Here is a 14,335-nt window from a genome sequence, read left to right as displayed (position 1 = left end):
CAATGACAGGACCCAGAATGACAGGGTCATTCCCTCCCTCTTCCAATAGGTACTGATTGAGCAGCTACTACATTATCAATTTTTTCTTCTGGGCCACCAGAAATGAGGCATGGCCCCTCCACTTGCCTTCTTAGAAGACCCTCGGGGAAGTGTGTCTGCATGGATGCGTGTGCATGCTTGTGACTCTTGGGGTGCAGCCTGGATGGGTGGGCTCCCAGCACCGGCAGCTGGGGCTCTCCCCACCAGCCCCTGTAACAGCAGCCCAGCTTCCTGCAGACCAAAACCACAAGCAGAACAGGGAGGCGTGAGACACTCACAGGTTGGGTTTGATCGCATGCGTGTCGGAGGGGAGAGAGCAGAGAGACACAGGAACAGGAACAGCGAAGGGCAGAGCAGACCTGCACCAGGGGCGCACAACGGCCGTGTCCACCTCCCGGCCCCAAAATGGTGCTTCCCACAGGCAGCCACGTGTAGCAGCCAGAGACAGCTCCAGACATGTGGCTCTTCTTCGGGATCGCTGGATTGCTGACAGCAGCCCTCTCAGGTAGGCCCCCTTCCCTCATCTCCTGCCACTAGTGCTGGAGGAGCCAGATCCAGCCCTCTCAGTCCCCTTTCTGGTTTGTTTGCCTGTGGTCACCTTTCTGGGATCTTTTAGCCAAGACTATACTCAGGTACCAGGGAGCTCCAGCATCTGGGGCTAGGATAGGACACAGGAGCCCCTCAAGGGGATGGGGCTGTGCCTGGGCAAGGCGCCCATCCTGAGAAGCCTCCTGGAGTGACAGAATGTGGGAAGCACGCTTTGTGCCTTACCAACGGGTCCCCAGGGTGTGAGGAGGGAGGTGCCCCTCCCACCCTTAAGCTCAGGAACTCCCCCATTTCCTATGTCTTGCCAACTCTTAAGAAGGAACCATTCACCTTCCAGAGAGGCAGGACCATTGACGGTGGCACTTTCCATGCTGAAGTTGAGGCCTGGGGTCCGGCAGGCTTAGGCCAATCACAGGACAGCAGCCCCCGAAACAGGACTCAGGGAAGCCAGGGAGAGCTCCAGACAGCCAGGCGCTCATGGCTTCGGCACAACCAGTTGGGGTCGTCTAGGGCATAAGTGAGCATGAAGGCCACCCCCACGTCTCAAGCTGTCCCCAAGTGACAAGGCACCTGGCCACCCGGGCCAGGGAATCAGATGACCAGAAGGTTTGGGGCACTGGACTGTGCTCCCCAGATACTTGCTGGCCCCTGTTGAACGCAGGGTCCAAGCTGGCCGGAGCTGGGCAGGGGCCTGGAGATGTAAGAGGTCCTGACCCCATTGAGCTCTCACATTTTGGGGTTTGGGAGACCGGTGTGGAAACAGAATTCTGGGCCAGGGGAATCTGGGTCCACCCTGCAGCCAGGGGGCCAGGTGCTTTCATTTTGTGATGGGGGAGACCCAGGAAGACCCAGTCAGGAGGGGGCATCGAGCTGGCTTGGAGGACTGGGTATATGTTAGGAGACTCTGGGCAGCGGGTGCCCTCCTCTCTGCCTTGATCTCCTCTCCCTTGCCTCGATCTCCTGTGTTCCAAGCCCGTGGCCTCATACTGGTTCAGGCAAAGCCATTCGGCTCTGGGAGCTGGAGTTTGTGTGCCTTCGGCTCTGTGCGCGTAGCTTTGCCCTGCTAACTCTACCAGGACTTTCCAGAGCAGCAGCTCTGGAATTTCGGCTGCCTTCTGCCCCTGAGCGGAAACAGACTGTCCGAAAGCGGCCCCCTTTCCTCTTCCCCATGAAGCCCAGCCACAGGCTCCGGAGTAAAGTCGGGTCCAAAAGATCTTCCTTGACCCAGGGCTTCAGACCAGCTCCTTCTCAGCTTCCCAGTGGGAATGAGGGCCAGGGGCTGAGCTAGGCATTGGTGCCCTTGGCGTCCGAGCCGTGGCAGCTGGCCCAGCAGCCAGCCAGGAGAACTGGCTTTGAATGGTGCCCACAGGAGAGGCGGGAACCCAGAGAGCTGGGCAGAGCTCAGGGAGGTCAAGCAAAGTAGTCCTGGAGCCTCCAAGCTCCTTCGTTCAGTGTGTCCCGCCCTGGCAGCTCTCGCCCGACCTGCTCCTTCCCAGTACTGTCATCCACTTTATGTTTTTGAAACTGTGTTGATATTTACTTGACTCACTTGTTGTTATCAATGCAAGCTCAGTTTTGAAAGGAAACTTTACATCACTGTTATAAGTGGAAAATCAATATCACTTGCCATAGGTGAAAGGTAAAGAGAAACATAAAAACAAATGGTGGCAAAACCCAATTTCTATTACGCTTTGGCAAAAAGTGATAAGATCGTGAAGACCCAGAGCTCGTCCTCTCTGTGAAAGGGGTGACGAGGGAGGGCAGAGGAGATGGCCTCCTGGCTCTAGTAGCTATTTTCTTCTTGACTTTGCAGAAGGACTGAAAACTCCGTGGGCAGGGAATAATTTCCTCACTCTGTGATTTCAGAGCATTAAACGCGGCTTCTGTCAACTCTCCCGAGGGTTGCTAGAGGTGTATGTCCTACTGCTGAAAAATATGGCCTCTCCAGGCAGGAGGAAGACGGCACCTTCAAGCAGCCCCCTTGTCTCTCTCCAGGGCTGATGCAAGGGACACTGAGCTGCTGCACCCCAGGCCTGCCTCAGCTTTTCTTCCTCCGTGTCTGGCTCAGCAGGCCCAAACCCTAGCAGAACCCAACCTCAGAGGGCAAGGTTGACCCACATCTGCTTGTGGGAGTTTGTGTTCGGCCTAACATATTGGGGAAAGGAGACTAGGACCTCCAAGGAGAAAAAGAAGGAGAAAGAAAAATGATGGCAAAGAGGGAGGAAAGGGAGCTGAGAGAATGAAGTGCACATGGAAATTCCAGGCCTTTACCCCAAGAACTATTTTGGGGTGGGGCTCCCTGGCTCTGCCCTGGGACCACAGGCAGGTGGAATCCTGCCCTCCTTTGCACTGGCAGACCTGGCTGAGGACTTGCTGTGCTCGGGCAGACCTCCCCTCTCCTTCTTCTTCTTCTTTTTCTTTTCTTTTCTTTTTTTTTGACAGAGTCTTGCTCTGTTGCCAGGCTGGAGTGCAGTGACCCGATCTCGGCTTACTGCAACCTCCGCCTCCCGAGTTCAAGTGATTCTCCTGCCTCAGCATCCGGAGTAGCTGGGATGGCAGGCACACGCCACCATGCCCAGCTAATTTTTGTATTTTTAGCAGAGGACTTTACCATGCTGGCCAGGATGGTCTCAATCTCCCGACCTCGTGAGCCGCCCACCTCAGCCTCCCAAAGTGCTGGGATTACAGGCGTGAGCCACCGTGCCCAGCCTCCTTCTTCCCTTTCTAACCCTAGCAGGAGGCCCTATCTTCTGGGCCCCTGCCCAGGCGGCCCGGGTTCTGGGCCTGGACTTGGTTTGTGTTGTTGGTTTCTGTTGCTTAGAGATGCAAGCCTCCAGTTCTCTGCCGTTTCCTTATCAGACAACTCAGGATGAAGGAACAGAGAGAATGAATTAGAAGCCCTTGACAGGGGAGGTTGGGGTGGCATCATGAGACCCCAGGTTCTGCCCTGGTCCTGCCTCTAATTCACCATGTGACTGTGCTGCTTTTCTTCGCCAGCCGTGTTTTCTCATCAGTGGAAGGGGGGTGCTTTGTTCAGACAATCTACAAGAAAGCTTTTGGCCAGATCTGACACTATGACGCAGTAACAAAGACCCAGGCCTTTCCCGCCAGGGCAGTGCTGAGTTCCGTGACTCTAACTCCATCTGCGCTCTGGCTGGCGAGGTCCTCGAGGGCTGTTTGTGGCTACTTTTAAAAAAAAATAGTAATTCTTTAATTAACAATTTTTTAAGAACTTTTTTCTTAACTTGTGAGTTCAACATACTAATCATATTTTATTTTATAAGCCCTGTTATTTTGATCGATGATTTTCAATGGGCCTTTAATATTTGAGCAAATGAAGTTGAACAGACCTAACATCCTTAAATAATAAATACCCTCACAAACGTAGCTAATCAAACTCCCTTAGTTCTGTGCTGTTCCATAGGGTAGCCACTACAATCACGCATTTAAAATGTGAGAGTCCAAATTGAGATGTGCGAAGTGTAAAATATACAACAGGTTTTGAAGATGAGTTTCAAGAAGGAATGTAAAATATTTCAACAAATTTTATGTGATTTATATGTCGAAATGATAATATTTTTGATATGATGGGCTAAATGAATTTTATTATCACAATTAAGTTTACATATTCGTTTTTACTTTTTAAAAATGGGATTCCTGGTCTGGTGTGGTAGTTCACGCCTATAATCCTAGCACTTTGGGAGGCCAAGGCAGGAAGATCACTTGAACCCAGGAGCTCAAGACCATCTGGGGAAACATGGTAAAACCCCATATTTCCAAAAAACACAAAAATTACCCTGGGAGTGGTGGTGCAAGCCTGTAGTCCCAGCTACTCGGGAGGCTGAGGTGGGAGGATGGTTTGAGCCCGGGAGTTTGAGGCTACAATGAGCCATTACTGTGCCACTGCACTCCAGTCTGGTCGATGAAGGAGACCCTGTCTCAATAAAAAAAGCAGGAGGAGGGTTGTCCTGGAATATTTAAAATTACATACGTTACTTGCATTATGTTTATATTGGATAGCACTGCCTTTGATATTCTAAACCACATTTACAAATACAATGAATTCCATATTTTATAGAGCAAGAAACAAAATGTTCCCAAGAATTTTAGAAAACGCTTTCAGAACTAAAAAGCTAGCATAAGCGAAGTGAATATTAAGTTATTTTTTAAATTTGTATAGATATGGGGGTAGAAGTGCAGTTTTGTTACATGGCTATATTATGTAGTGGTGAAGTCTGGGACTGGAGTGTACCCAGCACTGGAATATGGTACATTGTACCCAATAAGTAATTTTAATTCCTCACTCCCCTCCCACCCTCCCACCTTTTGGAGACTCTGATGTCTGTCACTCCATTCTGTACGTCCGTGAGTACACGTTGTTTGGCTCCTACTTATAAGTGAGAACGTGGTGTTTGACTTTCTGTTTCTGAGTTATTAAAGCGAACATCAACTTCTCTTAAATATTCTAATGTTTACAGACATTGTCGAATTCTCTTAAATTTTCTGCTTCAAAATTGAACCGAAGTCAATTACCTGCTCACATTCCTGAGGAACTCAATGGCCAAATGTTTTTAAATATCACAAATACAGGATTTTATACAACAACTCACGGAACTTGACCGAACTTACATTTAACACCCATGGATACATACTATGAGTGTTTGTTTATTTAATCATCTCTATTTTCTAAATTCTAATCTTCCTGGGTTTAAAAGCCAGTGACTAAGGAGAAAACAATGTCGCCATTGCAGGTAACTTGGGTTACGCCAAGCAGGTTGAAGTTTTCCATCTCAGTGGACTGAGCTGAGGTCGGCGTTTTTGTTGTTTTCCAAAACATAAGATACGGTTCCCCTGTGTTGCTGATGGATGCGCTTCTGCCCTTTTTGATAGTCCGTGCCCTCCAACTGGGCTGGCTTCTTGACCTATGACCTCTGAATCCAAGTTATACAAACCTAATCCCCTACATCTGCCCTGCATCTGGCCTTATCGCTTGATTGGACTGAATTAAACACACATGTTTACTTTTCTATGCTGACCTCTTTTCACATTCTTCCTGCCTGGCAACACTTCATCTCATAGATACATAAATAATGTATGACAGGCTTCTGCATCTTTCTCCCAGCTTAGCTTGGCTCTCTGGCCACAGGTCAATGACTGATGAGGACAGTTAGCGTGGCCTTCACTGTATTGGGGCCATGGAACGGGGTAGCTCCTAGGGTGCTGAAGCTCGGACTTTACAGAGGGATCTAGAATGAGTGAGAAACACTGCCCACGGCCCTCCTCATTCAGACCACATGAAGGCCTTATTTATTATATTTATAGAACATTCAAGAATTAAATTTGGCCCCCAGCTGTTAGATTCTGAGTTAAGGAATCAGCCTTCTCTCTGGGGCAAAGAGGAATAAACAGGTGGCCCCAACTGTCCTTTGAGACAGGAGCTTGAAGGATAAACCTCCCAGGTGTGTGGCCACCTTCTACTTGCCTGGACCACACATGGGACACCACAAGCTTTAACATCCATGCCATGTGCTCAGGCCTGCCCTGAGCAGACCCTGGTGGGGCTGGGATCCCCAGGCTGCATCTACTGCTTCAGCCACCATGGCCTCCAGGCCCTCCATCCTGTCCTCAGCACTGGCCCCTCTCCAGACTCATGGTAAGTTATCCAGAGTAGCTCTTCCCAGAGCACTTTATTCCAGTCCACCTTCCCAGTGTTGTGTTGGCCAACGCATCATCCACCGGACAATTTGCTTAACGTAATTTCCTTCCTTTTTTTTTTTTTTTTTTTTGAGATAGAGTCTCCCTCTGTTGACCAGGCTGGAGTACAGTGATGCGATCTCAGCTCACTGCAACCTCCACCTCCCAGGTTCAAGTGATTCTACTGCTTCAGCCTCTTGAGTAGCTGGGACTACAGGTGCGTGCCACCACACCCAGCTAATTTTTTGTATTTTTAATAGAGATAGGGTTTCACCATGTTAGCCAGGATGGTCTCGATCTCCTGACCTCATGATCCGCCTGTCTCAGCTTCCCAAAGTGCTGGATTACAGGTGTGAGCCACTGCACCCATTTCTTTTCCCTTTCTTCCTTCTCTTCTATTTTCTTTTCTTTCTCTTTCTTTCTTTCTTTTTGATGGGGTCTCACTCTGTTGCTGAGGGTGGAGTGCAGTGTCAAGACCATAGCTCACTGCAGCTTCAAACTCCTGGGTTCAAGGGATCCTCCCACCTCAGCCTCCCAAATAGCTGGGATTACAGGCGCCTGACACCATGCCTGGCTACTCTTTCTTAATTGATGTTTTAAAATGTAAATACATTTATTTTGAGAAGAAACTTGGTATCACTCCCTTAAATGGAAAGCCATTCATTGTAAATCACCATCATGATGATCATTTTGAAAATAAACATAATGGAAATAAAACCATGTCATTAAATGCTAGCCAGATGCATTTGCTGCTTTCCCAAAAAGGGAGGGTTGTAGATGTCAGAGAGACTTTAGCGACTAACCCCATGGGAGATTTCTTCCTCCAAGTCTGTAATTAGAAAGGCTGACAGGGAAATAAAGAACATGTGTAACTTCCTCATCATGCAGGATAGTGGTAGATAATGCCAAGTCAATCACCACCTAAATCATTTTGCATAGTTTCATGTATGTGCCCTGTGCTTTGGAAACACTGATCCAGAGAAAGGACAAAGAGGGTGGGCACTGTGTCCCCTGATAAGACCGAGCCTGGGGACGCTGACTGCTCAGCAGCCTGGGGGACATGAGACCCCCATATCAGGGGCTCCCCAGCACCCTGGGAAGTCCCTGGATTTTCCCAGTGAGCCTTGAGGTTGGGGGGCACCCAAGCTCATGTCCCTTGATTCAGCTCTGGGAAACTGGGCCCCTGCAGCCTGGGGAGAAGAAGGAACCTTGAGGAGGAGTAAGGTGGGTGTGAACTTTGAGAACTAGCTCTGGTCCTAACTTGCTGGGGAATCTTGGGCAAGTTCCTTCCTTTCTCTGGCCCTAGTTTCCTTCCTGGAAAACTGGGTAAACTGCACACTAAGGACCCAGCCTAAACACGCTTGTACTTTATGTATGTTCCTTGAGGCTTTACAGGTTATGGAGCAGGGCACCTGGCTATATGGAGCAGAGATCCAGCCACTAGACACTTCGCCCTAGGAAGGGCACAGTATCAACCCCAGCCGGCATCCTGTCATATAGAATCATGGACTCTGGAGCCAGGCAGACGTGGGTTCTGAATTCCATCTCTGCATGGCCCCAGGTGGTTTCTTTGCCTGCATGCTAGAGATAAAAATCTCCAGCTCACCAAAGTGTACAAGTTAACGTAGATGATGTATCTGAAAATAGCCGAACAAAATGCAGGGCTCAGAAATGTTAGCTTATAAATGCTCTACAGCAAGACCAAAGATAATCCCTTGCCTATGTGAATACAGGACTTGGCGGTTAACATAGTGCTGTTTGCACAATGAGCTCTGTCACCCACATGGCGACCTCATTTTATAGATGAGGAAACTGAGGTTTAGCGAGGCTAAGAGACTTGTCGGGACTTGAGCTTGGGTCTCCCAGCCAGCAGGCCGGTGCTTTTTCCATTGTGTGGGAGTTGCCTGGCTTGTGTCTAGCCAGCTGCCCTGTGGGCTCTATTCTAGTATAGGGTTTCTTCCTTAGATGCCAACTCCTAGCCTTGCAGCCTCACCACTGAGTCTAGGAACAGCCCTGAAGGACCTCTGAGGTCCTAGGGCCCCCTGGAAGTCTTAGCAACAGATGGGATCAAGTGTGGCTGCCTCCCTCATCATGGCATGCCCTCATGGGGTTTGCCTGGGGGTTGCCATGCACCTCGGGGCCAGGAGGAAGGCAAAATTAAACAGGCACCATGAGCCAGGGGAGAGCTTGCTAGGCAGGAGCCTCCATATTTTGTTTTGTTTTGTTTTCTTTTTTCTTTTTTTTTCTTTTTGAGACAGATTCTTGCTCTGTTACCCAAGCTGGAGTGCAATGGCACGATCTTGGCTAACTGCAACCTCCACCTCCCAGGTTCAAGTGATTCTCCTACCTCAGCCTCCCGAGTAAGGGGACCACAGGCACCCACCACCATGCCCAGCTAATTTTTTGTATTTTTAGTAGATAACAGGGTTTCACCATATTGGCCAGGCTGGTCTCGAACTCCTAACCTCAGGTGATCCACCCACCCGCCTTAGCCTTCCAAAGTGTTTGGATTACAGGCGTGAGCCACTGAGCCTGGCCCAGGCTCCATATTTTCTTATTCACTCAGTATCTGCTGAGTACCAGGCCCTGTGCTGGCACTGCCATGAGACATGAAGGTTTGCCCTTGAACAGTCTATAGTGTCGTGGTAAGACACACCAGCACCAACCTGGGATAGGTGTGGCAACAGGTGCAATCCAGTGACAGCTGCAACCACCACCCATTACCGGGGACTTAATGTTCTCCAAGCACCAGCTATGCGTATGCTGTTCCACCCTGACAACATGAGGACAATCACCCCTTTTTTATGGGTGGGGAAACTGAGGCTCGGAAAGTTATGTATTTTGTCCCAGGCTGGTGGCTAATGTTGAATTGAAATCCATGTCATGATATGTAACCACTGGGGGAAGCTGGCTGATGGGTACCCAGGATTTCTCTTTGCTATTTTGGCAACGTCTTGTGAGTCCATAGTTTGAAAATAAGAAGTTAAGGGGGAATAAAGGATTTCAACTCTTTTTGGTGGCTCACACCTGTAATCCCAGCATGTTGGGAGGCCAAAGTGGGAGGATCACTTGAGTCCAAGAGTTCCAGACCAGCCTAGGCGACATAGTGTGACCCCCATGTTTACAAAAAATTAAAAAGTTAGCCGGGTGTGAGATTCATGCCTGTAGTCCCAGCTACTCGGGAGGCTGAGGCAGAGAATCACTTGAGCCCAGGAGGTTGAGGCTGCAGTGAATCATGATCTCACCACTGCACTCCAGCCTGGACAACAGAGTAAGACCTTGTCTCAAAAAAAAAAAAAAAAAAAGTATTTCAGAAAAAAGCCATTTGAAGGCCGGGCGCAGTGGCTCAAGCCTGGAATCCCAACACTTTGGGAGGTCAAGGAGGGAGGATCATTTGAGGTCAGGAGTCCGAGACCAGCCTGGCCAACATGGTGAAACCCCGTCTCTAGTTAAGAAATACAAAATTTACCCAGGTGTGGTTGGGGGGATGCGGGGCACCTGTAATCCCAGCTAATTGGAAGGCTGAGGGAAGAGAATTGCTTGAACCTGGGAGGCAGAGGTTACAGTGAACCAAGATTGCACCACTGCACTTTAGCCTGGGCAACAGAGACTGTTTCAAATAATTAATTAACTTAATTAAAAGAAAGAGAGACCCATTTGAGCAGAAACCTGGAGGTGGGACAGCCTGTGAGGGGCTGGCTGAGGGGAGGTGCTGACGAGCCAGCCCTGCTGGTCCTGTTGGTCACGTTGGGTGGGCAGGACCGAAATTCCCAAAGGAGCTGAGGTCCACGCTGTTTTCTGCCTCCTGACCCAGACTGGTGTGCCATGAGGATTCCATGAGCGCCAAGCACGGGGACCGGCCCATGGAAGGTGAGCCACAAAATGTACATTTACAAGTGTTAGGCAGGCAGTACGAGGATCACGTCCTCCCGTGTAGCACTCTGCAAATATGTAAACCTGCCTTCCCCTCGTCACAGCCCTAGGAGGTATGCGCTACTGTTTAATACTTCCATTTTACTGAGTAAGCGGCAGGCTCAGAGAGAGAGACTGACTCTTCCTAGATCGCACCACTAATAGATGACAGATACTTGCTTTGACCTCATGACTCCAAACTCAGTGCTTTTTCCCAGCCCGGGAATTGGGTAGGGTTTGGGCCGGGGACCCCTCCCCACCTCAAGACCCCTGCAGGAAAGGTCCGCCCTTCCCCCAGGGACTTTTCACCTCCCCCACCAAGAGCTGGGCTGTCCTGGAACTATGTGGAGCCTGAGCTCTCCTCCTTCGGGCTGAGTGGCCATGCCCAGCCTTCGTTTCCCGGCTGTAAAGCACGGCTAATGGGAGCTCAGGGCTGTGTGGGGTTCTCTAGATGCTGGCGGTGACATGCTTGGAGAAATGCCAGGCTCCTTAGGGTGTTAGGAGAGCGCTGTGGCCGCCGCTGCTACTCCAACTGGGGCCGGGGAGGCGCTCTCAGGGACAACAGAGGGAGGCAGAGGGAAGCCCAGCTTCCCACCCTCCATTTTGTAGGCTCCTGCAGCCCGACCGCCTTCTGCCTGAAAATGGCAGCTGAGAGAGGCCAGGAGGCAGGAGGCAGGAGGCAGGGCTGAGGAGGAAGCTCCGGGGCTGGGTCTCTGGTCCCAGGGAGATGCTGAGAGATAGGGAGATGGCCCTATCATAGGAATGTGGTCCCGTTTTCGCTTGTATGGGAGGGTCTCCCATGTGGGTCTTCACCGTGTGCTGGGGGTGGGGGCACACTCAAAAGTCCGTCCAATACGCGTCCAGGCCACCCCCAGTCTCCATGAAGACCCTGAGCTGGGCTGAGGTCTCCAGGAGGTGCCAGCAGATGCCTGGGTGGGGGGGTGGGGGGCGTCTGTGCCTGGGGCCGGGGACTAGGGTCTTGTGGGGACACGGGCTGTAAGAATGACGAGGGGTGTCAGGGCTAGGGGCTTCTTGGGGTGTCTCGGGAGTCCCATCTGAGGCCCCACTTCTGACTTGGAGTCATGTACTGAGCGCTGTGGCAGAGAGAACGCAGAGATGAAGTCACTGTGTCCTCAGAGTCAGATGCAAAGCCAAGCATGACTTTGTTCATTCTACAGAAGGGCAGACGGACGCCCAGAGAGCTTAAGTAATGCCGCCAGTTGCTGACAGAGCTGGGAGCAGAGCCACTTCCGGTCACTGGGGTTTGTAGGGAGGATCAGTACCCTTTTTGCTAGGGTGTTCACCTCTTTCAGGAGGGGTGCCTGGGAGCAGCCGGGGGCGGAGACAGCTGAGGAAGCCCCCCAGGCCTGGAGGAGGCCCGTTCCCCACTCCGCCTGGTGTGCTCTCATTTTCCCTGCCTCCCTCCTTCAGCCAAACTAAAAGATGCACAGTTGCCAAGTGGATTCAGCTCCTTGAAGAAATGTGTTGCTTTGCCAGGATGGGATTCTAGAAATATCATGACAGTGTCTGAGCTGGAAGAAACCCCAGCGAGCTGCCAGCCATCTCTTATTTGTCAGAGGAGGAAAGCGAGGTGCGAAGTGGGGAACGACATGCCCCAGGGTCTTGGAGCAGGGCTGAGAAGCCCAGGCCACAGGCCTTCTTCCCAGGGCCTCTTCCCACACTGCCCTCCCAGCAGGGCCTGGCGGGGCCTGCGTGAACCAGGCATAGGCTTAACTCCCCACCCCCACCCCTAGAGAGATTGCAGGGGACTGCTATGGCCCAGTGTGGCCTGACGTGGTCTGACAGGAACACAGGTGACCCTGGGCAGTGAGGAGCTGGCTTCATGCAGCTACTCTGCCCAGCCCCTCCAGTGGCTCCTCCAGTCCTCAGGCTCTGCCTTCTCTTTGTTTTTTTACTTAACTTTTTTTTTTTTTTTTTGAGACAGAGTCTCACTCTTGTTGCCCAGGCTGGAGTGCAGTGGTGTGATCTCGGCTCACTGCAACCTCCACCTCCCGGGTTCAAGTGGTTCTCGTGCCTCAGCCTCCCGAGTAGCTGGGATTACAGTCCTGCGCCACCACACCCAGCTAGTTTTTGTACTTTTAGTGGAGACGGGGTTTCACCATGTTGGTCAGGCTGGTCTTGAATTCCTGACCTCAAGTGATCCTCCCACCTCAGCCTCCCAAAGTGCTGGGATTACAGACGTGAGCCACTGCACCTGGCCTGTTTTTTCACTTAATGTTTAATTTCAGCCTAATTTCAGGCTTACTGAGAAGCTGCAAGAACAATACAAAGAATTTCCACATGCTCTTTCCCCAGACTCTCCAACTGCTAACAATTTTCCACATTTGCTTTATTATTTCCTTTCAATGTGTCTGTTTTTCTATTGCTTTCCCCGCAAACTGTTTGAGAGAAATTGTAATGTCCCCTTCTCCTAGATACCCCCATGTGTGTTTTTTTTTTCTTTTTTGCATACAGACATTTTCTTACATAACCACAGTACATTTATCAAAACTAGGCAATTACTATTGATACAATTCTATTGGATAATCGACAGAATTTATTCAGATTTTGCCAGTGGTTCCAACAATATCTTCTAAGACAAAAGAAAATTTTGTTCAATATGCTGCGTTTAATTCTCATCTCTTTATTCTCCTTGAATCTGGAATGATTTCTCAGATTTTCTTTCTCTTTCATGACATTGATTTTTTGAAGCATAGAAGCAGTTATGCTGTAAAACGGCCCTTATCTGGATCGTCTGATGGTTCTTCGTGGTTCGATTTAAGTCGTGCCTCTTTGGCAGGAATATCACAGAAGCAAGTTTTGTCCTTCCCAGTGAATCATATCAGGAGGCACGTGGGCTTGCCCTGTCCCCTCTCTGGTGGTCTAACTTGCTTGGCTAACGTGTTGTCTGCTAGATTTCTCTGCTGTAAAGATAATTTCCCCCTTTGTATTCAACATGCATCTTGTGGGTAGATTCTTTGAGAATATGTAAGTATCTTGATCTTCCTCAAACCTTGGCCCGCTAGTTGTAACATTATTATTGATTTTTGCCGGAATCAGTTATTATAAGGATAGTCACCGGTGGTGATGTTATAATTCCACTATTCCTTCTGCATTAATAGTTGCTGACTTGGTTCTCTTTGCTGCCTCAGTGGGAGGGAGGCAGGTGGCTCAGTGCATGGCAGGCTAGTGCTAATGAGGCCAAGGTTTGAGCTCCCCTTCCACTGAGCCTCTGGTGGCTGCTGTCTTGCCCCACCTCGGATATTGGAGTCTGGGTCAGCACCTCTCCACCTTAGAGCCAGTTCTCCCTCCATCTTTACAATTTTGCCATTCATTTGTTGAACTACATTATGTTTTAGGCACCTTTTTTCAACCACTGAGGATATGGGACAAAGTCCTAGTGTTCAAGAAGTTTCTATTCCAATGGGAAAAATAGACCAGTAAAGTAAACACATTTTAAAAATAGTGTCATTTCAGAGAGGGCTATGTGCACCAAGGGCAATCAGGCAAAGTAAGGGGACTGAGAGCGGTTGCAGTGGAGACTCAGGCAGAGCCTCGAAGGGGATATAGACCTGAGTGATGAGATGAGCTGGGAATGCTGAGATCAGGGAGAGGACATTCCCGGCAGGGAGAGGAGCAGGGGCCGAGGCCCTGAGGCAGGAATGAGATTGATTTCAGACAGATGGAGGAGTGAAGGAGATGGAGTTGGAGAGGCTAGCAGGGCTTGAGGGCATAGATCATAGAGTTTGGAATTAATCCAAGGGCAATGGGAGCTCATCAGAGTTTTAGGTGTAGAAGGATGTGATTTAATTTGCCCTTTATGCATATACCATTACTTAACAATTCTTTGCATCAACTCCTTTTTTTAGTCTTTTTTTAAACAAAGATATGCAATGCTTCATGAATTCGCGTGTCATACCTGTACAGGGATCACGCCAATCTTTTCTGTACCATTCCAGTTTCAGTAAATGTACTGCCGAAGCTTACACCCACTCCTTTTTTTCCTTTTTCTTTTTCTTTTTTTTTTGAGACTGAGTTTCACTCTTGTTGCTCGGGCTGGAGTGCAATGGTGCCATGTTGGCTCACTGCAACCTCTGCCTCCTGGGTTCAAGTGATTCTCCTGTCTCAGCCTCCCAAGTAGCTG

The 14,335-nt window shown here is 49.9% G+C and overlaps 1 protein-coding gene and 1 non-coding gene across 4 annotated transcripts in view; one reads left to right on the top strand and one right to left on the bottom strand.

Moving 5' to 3' along the window:
* Nucleotides 1-272: 272 nt before the first annotated feature.
* The window catches only part of CD6 (CD6 molecule), a 49,102-nt gene continuing 35,039 nt past the window's right edge, over nt 273-14,335 (top strand). For all 3 annotated transcript variants that reach the window (XM_025356165.1, XM_025356167.1, XM_025356164.1), the window contains exon 1: nt 273-544. In XM_025356165.1, coding sequence (XP_025211950.1) covers nt 496-544 — 49 coding nt within the window. In that variant the 5' untranslated portion in view covers nt 273-495. The remainder of the gene's footprint in view (nt 545-14,335) is intronic.
* On the bottom strand, nt 14,074-14,178 carry LOC112607439. Its single transcript, XR_003115790.1, has one exon. It is a non-coding gene; the product is annotated as a U6 spliceosomal RNA (small nuclear RNA).

The sequence above is a fragment of the Theropithecus gelada genome, chromosome 14 (assembly GCF_003255815.1).
Source record: "Theropithecus gelada isolate Dixy chromosome 14, Tgel_1.0, whole genome shotgun sequence".
NCBI classification, from domain to species: domain Eukaryota; kingdom Metazoa; phylum Chordata; class Mammalia; order Primates; family Cercopithecidae; genus Theropithecus; species Theropithecus gelada.
This window is presented reverse-complemented; position numbering and strand designations above follow the sequence as displayed.